The sequence below is a fragment of the Culicoides brevitarsis genome, chromosome 3 (assembly GCF_036172545.1).
Source record: "Culicoides brevitarsis isolate CSIRO-B50_1 chromosome 3, AGI_CSIRO_Cbre_v1, whole genome shotgun sequence".
Lineage (NCBI taxonomy): Eukaryota > Metazoa > Arthropoda > Insecta > Diptera > Ceratopogonidae > Culicoides > Culicoides brevitarsis.
The window spans coordinates 18,412,504-18,427,935 of record NC_087087.1 but is presented as its reverse complement, the minus strand read 5'-3'; the positions used below and the strand labels follow the sequence as shown (position 1 = coordinate 18,427,935).

Sequence of the window (15,432 nt, the reverse complement as noted above, 5' to 3'; positions counted from 1 at the left end):
TGATGCATACCATTCCGTTCTAGTCTCAAATTTTTGATATCATAAATTTATGATAATCACGAACTCTTTTAATAACTCGTGCAAATATTTTAAACAAAGTAGAGTATGAAAAATTGCATATAAACTCAAGAACTGTCACAAGTGCATCATTAGTCTATCTAAAAGCACACGATGAGTTTCAACAAAAAAATCGTATTCCTTCTTGTTGCCATTGTCTTAACAAGCGTAATTTTTGAGACATCTGCAGCTGCTGATCTTAGAATTAAAAGACAAGAAGTACAGGCTGAAACCAAGTCTACAGATACGCCGACGGAAGCAACCACCCCTGGAACATCTCCAGCAACTGACCCGGAGACGAAAGGAAAACACGAGGGAAAAACCAAAGAAAAGCCTTCCACGGAGAAACCGAAACGTAAATATAAAAAGAAGAGTGATGAAAAAAGATATTCTGTCGCAGGACTTTTCGAAGGACTTCTCGGAGGACTTTTTTCAGGAGTTGATCTTGGAAAATTAAATTAAATTGTTCAAAGTTCTCATACGAGCCTGAAAATTCGAAAAATATTTTTTCTAGGGCGCGAGACTTTTTTGATTAAAATTTATTTTATTTTTTTAAGTAAAAGTTCAGAATTTTTACTTAAAAAAAATAATTTTGTTGATGATTTTTAAACAAATTTCAAAATTAATAAAAATATCAAAATTTTTTTCCCTAATTTTAGTTTTATTTTAAATAAAAATTAATTCAATCGCATTAACGGACAAATATTGTTTAATTATAAAATTTGATTTTTGTGCATTTGAAATTTTTTATTTTTTTTCGGATTTGGGATTAAAAAAATTTTTTTTTTTTTTTGAGATTTAATATCATTTTAAGCTAAAAATTAAAATTTCATAAAAAATAACTGTCAAAAAAATTTGAAATAAAATTCAGTAATTTTATGAAAAATTTTTTTTAGAGAGGAAAATTTTTAATTTAAAAAATTATTTTATTTTGATGATACAACTAAAAATTAGAGAAATTTTAATTTTTTCAAAAAATTTCATATTCTTTAAAATTTAATTAAATACCTACTGTTTCAAAACCTTATTTCATTTTGGAACAACGACTTTTAAATAAAAAAAAACGAAACACCAAATTTTTGTAAGTTACTTTTATTAATAATTAATTCTTTATGATTAAATATTTGTTTAAACAATAATTATAATAATTTAAGACAAAAAACACAAAGAAAGACCAAAAAAATTCTCCTAACTATCTAATTCTTAAATATTTTTCCTTCATTTTTAGGTAAATATCGTAACTTTTTTTTTATTTTTTTTGTAAGTTTTCATAAAATATGCTTGCTTAATTCTGAAATGCCTTATGCAAAAAATACTTTTTTTTAATACAATTTTTATAAGAAAATTTAAATATTTAGAAACCAGCTCTTTGCTTATATTTTTTTAAAAAGTTTAATAATTGCATCGCGTCGTAATACATTTTACGAGATCCTCTCTAAAAGACGAAAAATCAAAATTTACTAGAAATAATCATCAAAAAGGCACCAAGATCGTTTTTTAAGAAAAAAATAGGAGAGATACAAAAATGGAGAAACTTAACTTTTTTGATATGTGAGTAACAAAATTAATATTAAAAATTTATTTTTTTCTAGAAGAGAATCTCTTTTCTTGTGTTTTTTTTTATTTATAAATTTACAGAAACTTTTTTCCTACTAAAAAATGTTTCATTAAAAATTGTATAGACTACAAGATTTTTGTTTATTATTTTTTTTTGTGGTACGTGAGATTTAGAGTGAGCTATTTTTTGTATTTTTTCTCTATTCATCTAGTAACATCATCATTACTTTCTAGTTTTTACGCTACTTTAACAAATTTTTTTGTAGTAATTTGAGAAATTTTTTCACAAAATTAGGCGATTTTTTTTTTGCTTGAATGCTTGAAACGAAACGCTAAAAAATGTTTGTTTAGGACACGGAACACACAAAAAATGCGAGCGATAGAGATAGAGAGAGTGATTAGAGAGTACTTTACTGGGTAATAGGAACAACAATTATTTGCAATGTAAGTGGGCACGAGTCACTTGAGGCTATTCCGCGATTGCTTGTAGTTTCTTGTGAAAGTTGTCGAGCACGCCGACGAGCGTCAAACAGAAACCACGACTGGCTGGTATGAGGGGAAATTCCGGTGTCGTCAACTGGATGCCATTTACGCGAATTTTAACGGATGAACTTTCGTCGTCACTCAGCGGCGTATCTGACATTTCCATGTAACTTTTGATGCGTTGGTACATGGCGTTGCCATTTTCCTTGAAATACTTCAAAATTTGTTCGCGGAAAACGGGTGGCGGCGAAATAATTAGCTTTGTCATGGATTGCACCAATTTCAGGATCACCATTTCATTGTACATGCGCGAATTTTCACTGCCTTGTTGGCTTCCTAAAAATTAAAATTTGTTTTTTAGACACATTTTGGGAGTTTTTGAATGATAAAAAAAAATTACCTTTTTGCTTTTCGTATCCAGCTTCGTTGAAATATGGTTCATCAACCAAAATAAGGCCTTGAATTGACACAATCAGCTGCAGCAACGTACTTGTGGGACCCCAAACTTCGGTTCCGCGACCCTGCCACGTGCCCAAAAGTGACACACATACTTTGCCGTCCTCGTAGAGATTTGGATTTAAGCGGTCTGAGCAAAAACTGATGTAATGACACAATGGAGGTGTTCTTGGATAGTCGGGACCTGCAAAAATAAATTTCGATAAATGTTTAAATGTTAATTTAATAAAATTGAACTTCGAATTTAACTTTTTAGCTTTTTCAAAAAAAAAAATATTTTAAATAAAATTAATAAAAATAAAAATAAAATTACCTAGGTTTTGAAATACTTTTTATTTTAAATTTTTATATTTAAAATTGATTTTATAACATTTCAAGTTAATTAATTCCAAATGAAGATAAATTATTTTGGCTTATTTTTTGAATTTAAATAAATAGGGGCAAAATATAAAAAAAAAATTTAGAAGTTTATTAATTTTTTTTTTTTTTTTTTTGCTTTTAAATTCTTTATTAAAGTTTAAAAAAAATATATGAAAAATCAGAAAGATTTTTAATTGTTTTTAAAAAAATATTTCTCCTTTATTCTAACGAGAAAAAAATTTTTTTTTCAAAATTTTCTTATAGATTTCATATGAAAAAGTGAAGAAAAATAACGTAATTTTTTTTAGCTTTGAAATATAATTTCATTTTGAGTGTTGAAAATTCTTCTAAATTCTCTTGAAAATAAATTACCTAATTTATATTTGAATAAAATTTCAAAAATAAATTTTTATTCAAAATTTAAAAAATTAAGTTCATTTTATTTTAAATTAATTTTTATAAGAGAAGAATTTAGAATTTTTGTTTTTTAATTTAGAATTTTTAGAGAAGATTTTTAGAATTTATTTCTGCTTCAAATTTATTTCAAATTTTTTTTCCACAAACAAAATTTTAAAAAAATTTTAATATATTTATTTTTTAACAAAATGACAAAATTCAAAAAATTATTGATCAACACTTTTGTTGAAATTTAAAATTGATCTCAAAGAATTTTAAGTAAAAATTTTGAAAAATCATTCCAAAAATTTTAGGAAAAATATTTTTATGTAAGAAAATCTTTGCTAAAGTACAATTTTACTACAAAAATTTTGAAAATATTTTAAATATTTGATGAAATTAGAAAAAAATAGTTAAAAAAATTAAAGCGGACTAAATTAAAAAAATTTCCTCACCCAATTGTATGTCAAACAGAAACAATCCTCCCTCATACGGCGTCTTTTTGGGTCCTTCAATCATGAAACTCATCAAATCCAGACGATCCTCGAAGCTGCGCACCCAAACGCCCGGCGGCAAGGAAGTTCGTAGCAAATGATGCTCCTTATGGACAGTTTTGAAGAAATTTTGTGCGTTTGTTGGATGGAATACGGTTAAATGGAACTTGTGCGAACTGGGGGCCGTCTCTACAATTTGGAAGTATTCTACAGCATCGGGATTGGGAATCGCAGCGTCATTGGCGGCAGTGGTGGCATCGTCACTCAGTGGTTTCTCTTCCTCCGTGGGATTGTCTTGTGGCGTTTCCGGCAGCTCAACGTGCAACTCGTCCGTCGCTGGCTCAATTTCGTATTCTTCGATAATCTCTTTGAAGGTGTCCGTTTGGCAATATCGCGAATTTATCTCCTGCAAAGCTTTTACGAGTTGCGCCTTGATCAGAGCACAGAGACGAGCACAAACGCAATCCGAATTGGGATCCGTTGTCTCGATTGCCGTATCAGCCTGCGTGACCTGAGTCGTTTCTGTCTTTGAAAAATGCCCGGAATCGTCATCTTTACATGTCAAGGGATGACAATCGGTTTCATCGAGACTCGAAATTTCCGAAGAAGTGGATTTGTTGAGGTGTTTCGATGACTGGGTATTGGAGGAGGGATTTAGGAGACCTTTGTTGTTGGCTGAAGATGATCCCATGCTTGAGCAACTTGTGTCTTCGTGGCTGTTTGACTCGCTTTTTGTGTGCGAAAGTTTTATTTTTTTGATAAAAGTCACCGCAAGTTCACTGGCAGCTGCTGATGTGCTCGTTCCGTCGCTAAAAAGACGATTTTTCAAGTCCTGCACTCGTTCTGCAGTCGATGGATGACCTCCTTTGCGTACACGTTCCACTAATCCTTGAAAATGTTCTTCATGAAAGAACGAAGTTCCCATTAATCGGTCCAGGTAACGACATTTTTTGTAAACCAACAGTAATTTTTTCATGACATTTTGATTTTGCAGCGTTGGATTGATGATAAAAATTTCCTCAAGTTTGGCCATTGCAACACGAGCTCTTTCCAGATTTGCCACAAGTTGCGGTTTGGACACTTCTTTCGGCGGCATGCCTCCCAACTCGCTAGTTTCCTCTTCCGTTTCCCACGAATCGTTGTCGGAATCGTCGTTACTCCAAAAATTATTCTCCGAATCGTACTGCCCCACCTCGAAAAGGTCTTGCGGAAAGCAATTACTGATGTGCCCGTCATCCACCCACCAAACTCGCACATAACCCTCGCAAAAGTTGTCGATCACCTGACCAGCGGTGCAATTTTTGTCTTCGCCCACGAAATTTGCCACGCGAATGACGATCGTGCCCGGTCTGTATTGGAAATCCGGATGATCTTTCAAGTTGTAGACACTCACTTCGGACTCGCCTTTGTACGTGGGTCGCGGTTCCTCCATGCACGAGTACGTGCTGAACCACTTGACCTTGGCAACGCGTCCCAGATGATCGACTTTTTGAATGACGCCGTAATCGCGGTACGACGTGTTGTTGGTGCCGTCGTCGAGGAGCACAAAGTCTCCCGGGAAAAATTCGTGATCGTCGAGATGATGAATGGGACAAAGTTCCGTGGAGTGAATGTCCGTTTCGATTGTTCCGTCTTGCCAAACTACCGTTGCGGAGCTGTACACGACAAGACATTCCGTGATGACTTCTTCGCCGACTGCGGGGATTTTTTCCGAGGCGCTGGATGTCGAGTCACGTTTCTTTAAACGACGAATCTAAAAATAAAAATTTAAAGTGAAAATTAGGAATTTATTTTAAAATTTAAAAAAAATATGGTTTTGAAATACTTTTTTCAGATAAAAATTGAATTTATAAAATTTTTAATTACTTATCAAAATTTTTCAAAATTAATCAAAATTAAAATCAAAGCATTTTCAGTAAAAATTTATTTTAAAATATAATTTTTAATTTAAATAAATAAATTTTTATAATTTTTTTTAATAAAAAGTTTTTAAGTAAAAAAGTTTATATACAAAAAGTATATAAAAACATAAAATTTTTAAAAACTTATTAAAAAAAAAAATCATAAACGAAATTTTTTGATAAAACTTTTAACTTTTTTCAAATTTTTTTAGCCAAAACTTATTATTAATATTAATAATATTTTTTATAATTTAAGAAAAAGACTAAACTCAAAATTCAGTTAAAATAATTTTTTAATCCCGGTAGGTCGCTCCAAATTTATTCCGAGCTTTTTGTCCCAAAAACTATATTTTTTAAATTTTTTAAAAATTTAAATTTATAAAAAATTTGTTGAAAAAACAATAAAAATATTTAAAAAAAAAAAATAAAGTTCAGTTTTCATTAAATTTTTAATTTTCTGTGTCAAATTGAGTTTTTGACTTTGAAAATAATTAAAAAAAAAAAATTAGCGGTATTAGATATTAAAAATAAGGACATTTCATAACCTATTTTTATTTCGTGTTTCATTTCCGAAAAAAAAATTGTGAAGGAAATACAGAAATTTTAAAGATTTAATTTTTTTAATTTAATTTTTTACTTATAAAATTATTCAATTTTAAATTATTTTCTGTGATATTGTCATTTACTTTAAAAAATTTGTTTGAAAAGTATTTATGACTAAAAAATAGTTTTTAAATTTTTCCTGTCTTTGTTTTTGTATTTAAAAAAAAATTCATGACTTTTGAGGTAAAAATAAAAAAAAATTTAAAAATGTCGCAAATTCAATGAAATTTTCATATTTTTTTTTGCCAAATTAATTTTCGACTTTGAAGAAAAATTTGAATGAAAAAAATTGAAGAAATTAAATTAAATTCAAAGAAAAAAAATATTTTTTTACCTTATTAACCAGCAACGGCGACTTTTTGGGACTACTTTTGGGCGTTGCACTACTTGAGCAAGACGACACCGTAGTATTGCTGTCCGACACGAATGCAGTTTCATCGTCCTCCTCCGTCTTCCATTCGTCACTTTCGGTCGGCGACTTTCGATAACATTTATTGTTGTAGGCACATTCTTGTTGCGTTCCAGTCTCTTTGCTTCCTATCTCCTTGGTGTGGTTGGTGTTGGTGTCGTGATCCTGCGCGAGCGCTCCCGAAATACTATTCGGACACAATCTCGTCTTATCACATCCGTTTGTGTCGGCGTGTTGTTGTTTGTGTGTCGTTGTACTTGAATTTATTGTGGGTGTCGTCGTCGTCGCTGCTGCTGTTTCATCGTTCGCTGTGATGGTCGGCGGCTCCACCACATTAATAACTTTGACATCTTTGGTTATTGCTTTTGCTAATTCCTGCTGTTTGAGTTGCAATTGGTCTTTTAGGATGTGAAATCGGTTATTTTGCTCCTTTTTCCACTGCGATTTCCGGATCATGACGTCACCTTCCTCGATTTTCAGGAAATTTTTGTCGTTAATTTGCAACATGCACGGCTCAAAGAGGTTTAGGCGCTTAATGCGTTTCAAGTCGTCTCCCGTGACATAACAAGCTGGTTGTTGGATCCCAGTTCCGCCTTTTTTACTTGCATCAATCACGGAATCCTCGCATGACGCCTTGCACTGCCAATTTACCCAAACGCCCTCGATTTCGACAGATTCCACGCTGAATTTCCTATCGACCGTTTTGTGTTTGCGACTTGTTCGCATTTCGGGCGACGTTCGAATCCAAATTGCGTTTTCCAATTCGCTTACATTGCCGACCAGAACTTGGCCCGGATAGAAGGCTTGCCCGGCAAACAGTCCGGAACGCGTTTTCGTGACGACATCCTTCAACGGGCAGTACTCGATATCCGGGCGAATTTCCAAAATTGAGCCGCACGTCGATTTTAGCGTCAATTTTTCGTTGATGTTCTTCGTGCTGCCCACCCAGGAGTCCAGACAGACGGCATTGTCGCGTGGCATCGTCTCTAGGGGCTTCAAACGGTCCGACGGGACATTTTTTATGACATATTTCGTGCCCAGGATTCGAACGTCGGCTTTCACGAAGACTTCGCGACAGTATCCGCGTTGCGAGTCACCTTTCACCGTCATGCGACGCACCACGTCACCGGGCATCAAGGTGCGATCCGCCAAGAAGACCTACAAGAAGCGAGAGAAAAATGAGTTTCGTAACATTTGCAGGCGCAACACGTACGATTATCCTGTCATGTCAATCAAATACGTACAATGCCACACTCGCATACATTATATAATAGGGTTATGAACTTTTTCCTTGGCACTCGATGTACACATACAAGATATAGTACTTACATTCGATTCTGGCAAAATCTCCTCCTTTCCTTCCGGATACCAGGCAACTCGGATCTCTCCCTGCTTCAGCGAGTCCTCGAACTCCTCATCTGTGCTATTCACCGCCTCATAATTCTCGATTACCAGTCCGAATTTTACATTTTTCTTCGTAAACTTGAATACTTGATCCTTTTTTCGGGGAGTTTTGGAGAAAAAAAATTTTTAAAAATAAAAAATTAATTTTTTGAACAATTAAAAACTCAAAACAGCTCGTTTTTAACTGGTTGAACTTGAAAAAAGGACATCCGTGAACCGAATGCCCTTCGCTTAATTATTGGATTTTCTTACTTCATAAAAATACGCCTGATTCATAGTTTGTGGCCATGTCATAATACGACGAAATAGTTGATGATGACGCAAATTTTGCTCGTAATCTGATGGACGTCGGTGTTGCTTGTGGTTTTATCTCACTTTTGGACAGGACATTTACTAATTTACGACACAAATAAGGCTCAAAATTGCACTAAAACATCTCCATTTGAAATTTATAGAGCCGTCAATTTTGGTAGTTTCAATTTTTGTTATTGAGGGCGTTGTACCGGAAATCGAGCCAGGGGAAGTTGAATTAGTAGTGGCAGATTTTAATATGGGACAGGGATGGTTTTAGTGTCTCATAGGGGCACAATGAGGGCCCTTTTTTCTTAAATATTTGAATTTTTTATAAAATTTAAAAATTTTTTTGAATCAATTCTAACCAGATTTTTATGATTGGGTGAATAAATTTAATATATCCATATTTTTTCGCCCCCTCCGAATTTGTCGAAAAAATTCAGGAGGATATGTAAAAATTAATTATTTATAAAAAAAATATTTTAAAATTAAATAAATGTTAAGAATCAACGTTAAACGTCTAAAAATGTTAAAAAATTACAAACAAAAAAAAATATTTATTTTTTTATTCCCCCTCTGCTTCATGAAAATTCTCATGAGACAAAAAATGAAAATATTAAATTTGTGCGCCTTATTATTTAAGCCAAAAATAAATAGGTTTGGTCAGAAAACCTTCCAAAAATTTAGCAAAATTATTTCATGATTTGTCAAATATGATTTTCGAGGTCCCTAAATTGAAAATAATTTCAATTTTTGAAATTTTTCTGGTCAAATAAAATTTTAAGTTTTTTCAAATCTTCAAATTTTAGTTTTGAGGGATTCTTCATTTAAAAATTAGGAGAATAAATATTATTTTTTTTATTTTTTTAATATTATTATTTTTGGTCATTTGTATGAAATTTGACGAAAGTTTATATTTTTGAATACATTTAAAATTTTTGTTCAGAATTCGAAAAAAAATTTGTCTGATGTAATGGTTTTCTTGATTCTCTTTTGTTTTGTAAACAATGTAAAAACAAGCTATGCCAACCAATAATATATTCTGAAATTTTTGTTCAAAATTCGAAAAAAACTATTTGTCCTTTGATGTATTTTCAAATTATGCTTCGCGATTCTCTTTTTTTTGTATTATGCCAATTCAATAAATAAATTCGAAAAAAAAATAAGAAAATTCTTCAAAAATGACGTGTAAGATTCATTGCATACTCCAATATGTCCTGTTTTAGTTTTGAGATGGATTTCAGAAGTTAAAATGTATTGAATTAGAATAAAAATGAAAAAGGGTTAAAAAAGTTCACAGGTGATGCAATTTTTTAATAAAAACACAAAATTTTAAAATCGAAAAAGATTTAACGAAATTCGAAATTTGTTCTTTCTTTTACCGTTTCGATAAGATTTTACTTAATGAATTTGCATTTTTTGCCAAAATTTCTTATTTTGAACTAAAAATTATCATAAAAAAAGCCAAATCAATCCAAAAAGAAAAATAAAAAGTGAGGATCCTTCATATGAGCCCCCTCTGAAAATTTCTTCTAGAAAACCACTGTGCCGCACCGATTCCACATCCCTGCCAATTTTTCAAAATAAATACTCGACGTCTTGTATTTTCCGGGATTTTTAGTGACATTTTCTAGATTTTCCATAGAAAAAAGTGAGTCAAAGCACTTCCAAAGTCTGTTTTTCCTCATTAACACCCGAAATTCATTTCAGATCCGTATTTTTAGCTAGTAAAATCAATAAATTCGCTTTTCTGTACGGTACGTGTACAGACCCAACTTCAAAATGACCTCGTCATCCACATCAAAATCCAATTTGTTGGATGAAAAACTGAATAATCTGCTGGAAAATGTGTTCCTCATCACGATCGACAAAGTGCCGAAGAAAAGCAAGCAACTCGTCTTCTTGGAGGAAGTTGCTGCATACGGCGGAACCTTGCTAAATTTGGAACTGCTCGAACAAGCGCTCTTCGAACGGATAATGCTGCGAAACCCGACTGATTTTCTCATTCCATCGAATATCGCGAAGGACGACATTGACGAGTTGGCGGCCGAGACAAAAGTCATCACGTATTTGTACAAGACCTTCGTCCGGAATGAGAGATCCACGAACGAAAATGACTCGGTGAACAAGGAAAATTGCTCAAAAGTGCGAGAATTAATTTTACGGAATGCCAGCACGGCGATTAAGCAGCCGATGTTGTACGAGGACCAAGTTATCTCGAGTCAGTTGTTGGATTTGTTCAAAGATATGAACGAAGACGCGGACTACAAGTCGCTTTTTTTGACGATGGTGGCGAAAGAAGTCATGGCAGAAGATGCCGAGGAAGGATTGAACGCGTTGAAACTTTTTACGTTCCCAGCGTTGATTGAAGCTCACAAAGCACTGAAATTGGCATCACTTGGATCAATGGAACTGTGGATCATGCCGTTTTTGCTGGCATTCAGCAGTGATAAAACTAATCCGCGATTGGGAGAAATCGTTTTAGATTTCACGACGCCGCCCGAGAACGCAGACGGCATTCGTTACTCGGATTCGCTCTTCGGACAACTTTTGTCGTTGTCAATTATGCCGAAGAATCATGCCGGGCCCTACGAGTTTTACGAAAATATGTATAGCATTAATATCACGGCATTCCAAAGTCTTTCGTCGACCCTGTGGAATTATTTGACGATTTTGCAGGATCAGATTCATGCGTTGTTCAAGAGTTTTTTGCTGATCGGAGGACAGTCGAAGGAAAAAATGCTGAAATGGATCGGAAATTGCTTGAGTGCCAACATGCAACGGTAAGAATTTTTATTTTTTTCTTTAATTTTTGAGCTTTATGACTCTTGTTTTATTTGAAAAACCGAAAATCTTAAAAAATTGTTGAAAAAAATTAATTTTTCATGCAAAAATGTTTATGACCTTTTTTCAAATTTTTCCTGAATTTTTTTATAAACAATTTTAATTTTGAAATTTTTTTTACGTAAATTAGAATTTTTTTCATGGAATTTTATTCTCTAAAAAATTTTTTCACAACTGAACTTAATTTTTTATTTTAAAATTTTGAATTAATTATTTTTTTTTTCATTTTTATTATTTTTTGAGACAGTTCTACGTGAAACTGAATATAAAGAATTTTAAAAAAAAGTTAAAAATTTTTCGAAAAATACCTTTTCTGTTGGTTTTTCGGTCTTTTTTGTTATCAAGAAATTTTTCAAAATTATTTCTAATTTCGCGAATATCTAAATATAAGAAAAACCTTAAACCATTTATTTATTGCATATTTTGTTGAAAAAAAATAGTTGAAAATTTCGAAAATGGTGAAAAATCTTAAGAATTTTGCTAATTTTGGAGAACGTTCAAGGGAAATGTCCACAGGAGTGGACAACCTCTATTTACATTTTTAAAAAATTGTTTATTGGGCTTAATTTATTTTTTTTTACGATTTTTTATTAATTTTGAACGAAAATATTGAGAAATTCTTGTTCATTTCAAAATATTCCTATTCAAAAATTAGAAAAAAAGGAAAAATATTTTTTAAAGAAGAAAATAAATTTATTTTATTAATTTAGGTAAAAAAAAAAATTAATGGAAAATTATTCAAAAATTTTAGTGAAAAATATAAAAAAAAATAATTTTTGATGAAATTTTTAATTTTATCTCATTTTTTTTTAATTTTAATTTTTTAAATGGGACAAGAAAAAAACTCTGTTTTGAAATATTAATTCCTAAATTTTTTTTATTAATTTTAGTGGTCAAATCTGGAATGCACACTCGATGGCAGGAATTGGTGCCTTCACCTCAGCTCCCGATTCCTTCATGATCGGTCTTGCAGCTGTCCTCTTGCGCCTTTGCAAACCTCTTTTCAAACCATCCTTGAAAGTAATGATTGTCGATCCGACTTATTGCTCCGTGAAGGAAGAGGAAAAAGTCGAAAAAGGTGTCCACATGAAAGATGTCGTCAAAGAAACTTGCTTGTTGCCGTTGGAAGAGAACGAAGAACGCATCGTCGCCGACAAATACAACTTTGTGACGGAATGTTTCTTCATGACGCACAAAGCGATCGACTTGGGCTACCGCGTTTGCATCGAAAAACTCATCCGCATGAGTCGCGAACTGCATCAACTCCAGGCCGCATATCAAGACACCGCGATGCAAGGAGGCGCCGACGTTGCGGGAAACATCATGAATTTACTTTCGTCAAAAACTCAACAATTTCTCTGCCTTCACAATTTGATCGTCGAACCGAATAACGATCAATATCTCATGTCCTTCTACGAAGCAACGGCGATCTGGTTGGCCCAAGTTGTCACGAAACCCGATGATTGGTACTTGCCAGCACGAAAGGATAAAGGGTTTGCGCCCCAAACTGTCGAGGAATGCAAAAATTTGCCCGGTGACGATGTCGTTCCGAAAATTTTAAACTCCGTTCCGGAATACATTCTCGAAAATATCGTCGGGTATTTGACATTTGTGCATCATTTTGACCAGATGCAAGTCGCGACTTCGGTAAAAGTCAATACAGAGGCGCAAGATGCCATTTTTACGATGATTTTGATTTTCATGGGAAGTGCCAAACGAGTAAGGAATCCACATGTTCGGGCACGTCTTGCCGAAGGACTCGAAAGTCTTTTGCCGAACGAAAGTAAGATGGGATTCAGTGCTGGTGCGGGATTGTTTACGCATCATCCACATCGCTTGGAAGTCGTGAAAAATTTACTGAGTGTCTTTGTGGGCATCGAAATGACCGGGCAAAGTGTGCAATTTGAGCAGAAATTCAATTATCGAAGACCAATGTACGTGATCATGGACTATGTTTGGAAGATTCCTGAACAAAAAGCTTGTTTCAAGTAAGTTTTTGAAATTTTTAACAAACTTTTCGTTCCCAAAAGTTAAAAAATTCAATTGGATAAAGATTTTAAAACTTTTTAAAAGTATCTATTTTCTATTTTCTTTCGTATCAAAATGAAATTTGTATTTTAACAAGATTTTTTTTAATTTTTACAAAATGAATGAATAATTTTTTAAAAATTTTATCAGATATTTATTTTTAAAATTTTTTTTTAAGATCAATTTTTTCCTATTAAAAATGATTTTTTTGAAATTTTTTCAAAAATTGAATCAAAATTTTAATTTTTCAAAAATTATAAAATTTAATGAAAATCAATTAAATTTTTTTTTTTATTTAATTTTTTAAAATAAAATTCATATTTTTTACCATTTTTTTATTTTGGTAATTTTTGATATTTTTTTTGTATAAATTTTTTTTTTCACAAAATGTAAAAATTCCGAAAAAATTCAAAAAAAAATTTTTTGTAAATTTTTTACTTGAAATGTTTTAAATTAAATTGAATTAATTAATTTTTTTTAATGAAGAAGTCTTAGTGAAAATCAAGAATTTTGCGTGAAAAAAATATTTTTTAAAAGACAATAATTTAGGAGTTTTTTAAAAATATTTTCTTAAAAAAAAATAATAAAAAGTTATTTTTTTTTTTAATTTATTTCAGACGTCTAGAGAGAGAAGCTGTGAAGAACATTGATGCTGTCGAACCCCCACTTTTCCTTAGATTCGTCAATTTACTCATCAATGATGCAATTTTCTTACTTGTGAGTGAATTTTAAACCGTTTTCGATAAAATTTTTGATAAATTTTTATTTTTTTTTTCTTTTTAGGATGAGTCCCTCAATAATTTACAACAAATCCGTACACTACAGGAGGCACAAGACAACGGCGAATGGAATAATTTGCCAGAAACGGAACGTCGTCAAAACATCCAAAACCTCCAGCAGCTTGGAATGCACGCAAAATTCGATAATATCTTGGGACGCGACACAATTAACGTCTTAAAACTTCTGACATCCGAGATTAAAGGAATTTTCTGTCACTCCACGATCGTCGATCGCATCGCCTCCATGCTCAATTATTTCCTTCTTCACCTTGTTGGACCTAAAAAAGGCAACTTCAAAGTAAAAGACAAGAAAGAATTTGAATTTGATCCGGCACACACAGTCCGTGAAATTTCCCACATTTACATCAACTTGCAAGAATCCAAAGAATTTTGTCTTGCCGTTTCCGAAGACGGTCGTTCCTACTCGCCCGAATTATTTACCTTCGCGGAACAAGTTCTCGTGCGCATTTGTGGCGGAAATTTAATCACAGAAATCATGGAATTCTCCGAAAAAGTCAAACAATTGGCCAATCAGAAGAAAATCGATGACGAGGCACTTGTCGATCCGCCAGATGAATTTTTGGATCCCATCATGTCGACCCTCATGCAAGATCCCGTCATCTTACCGAGCAGCAAAATTACCGTAGATCGCACGACAATTGCGCGTCATTTCCTCAGTGACCAAAATGATCCGTTCAACAGGGCGCCGTTGACGATGGACCAAGTGAAGCCCGATGCCGAACTGAAACAACGAATCACAGAATGGATTCACGAGAAACGTGAGGCTTACAAAAAGGCCCAAAACGCGGAAAACGCTTCTTAAAAAAAAAGCTTTACAACTTCTTGGGTTTTGTGTAATTTTAGTCATTTAGATTATAAGCGACCTTGGCATTTCACTTTTTACTTCTTAAACTTTATTTCGGAATAAAATAAAATAAATAAAACTGTTCTAAGGCGAATAAATTCAATATTTTCATTTTTGTACCATGAGAAGATTTTTCTAATTTTTTTCTCACTATTTTTTACGTTTTTGAACCGTAAACGATGATTTTTTAAATTAAATTATTTTTTTTATTTTAAATTTTGAAAAATTTGAAGAAAACTCTCAGTTAAATTTACCAAAAATAGACATTTTTGAAAAAAAAAAAATAATTTCTAAATTTTTATAGAAAAAAATTAATTTAAAATAAAATAAATTGAAGAAATAAAATAAAATAAAAAAAAAAAATTGAAAATTATTAAAAATTGCATCAATTAAAATATTTTTGAATTAAATAAAAAAAAAATTAAAATTTTAAATAATTTAATTATTAATTAATTAATTTAAAATTATTTCAATTTAAATTTTAATTAATTAATTAGCTTTA

The 15,432-nt window shown here is 32.1% G+C and overlaps 2 protein-coding genes across 2 annotated transcripts; one reads left to right on the top strand and one right to left on the bottom strand.

Annotated features, from left to right (window-relative positions):
- Nucleotides 1-1,508: 1,508 nt before the first annotated feature.
- Nucleotides 1,509-8,583, bottom strand: LOC134833208 ((E3-independent) E2 ubiquitin-conjugating enzyme). The gene is made up of 6 exons (XM_063847447.1): nucleotides 8,373-8,583; nucleotides 8,046-8,213; nucleotides 6,642-7,874; nucleotides 3,765-5,556; nucleotides 2,498-2,737; nucleotides 1,509-2,433 (listed from the first exon to the last, which is right to left on the bottom strand). Exons 1-6 carry the CDS (start codon nucleotides 8,412-8,414, stop codon nucleotides 2,084-2,086), a joined length of 3,825 nt encoding a protein of 1,274 aa, XP_063703517.1. The 5' UTR covers nucleotides 8,415-8,583; the 3' UTR covers nucleotides 1,509-2,083.
- Nucleotides 8,584-9,986: 1,403 nt separating this feature from the next.
- LOC134835114 (ubiquitin conjugation factor E4 A) lies at nucleotides 9,987-15,017 on the top strand. Its single transcript, XM_063849978.1, has 5 exons — nucleotides 9,987-10,065; nucleotides 10,125-11,197; nucleotides 12,149-13,246; nucleotides 13,904-14,003; nucleotides 14,070-15,017. Exons 2-5 carry the CDS (start codon nucleotides 10,197-10,199, stop codon nucleotides 14,886-14,888), a joined length of 3,018 nt encoding a protein of 1,005 aa, XP_063706048.1. The 5' UTR covers nucleotides 9,987-10,065; nucleotides 10,125-10,196; the 3' UTR covers nucleotides 14,889-15,017.
- Nucleotides 15,018-15,432: the final 415 nt, after the last annotated feature.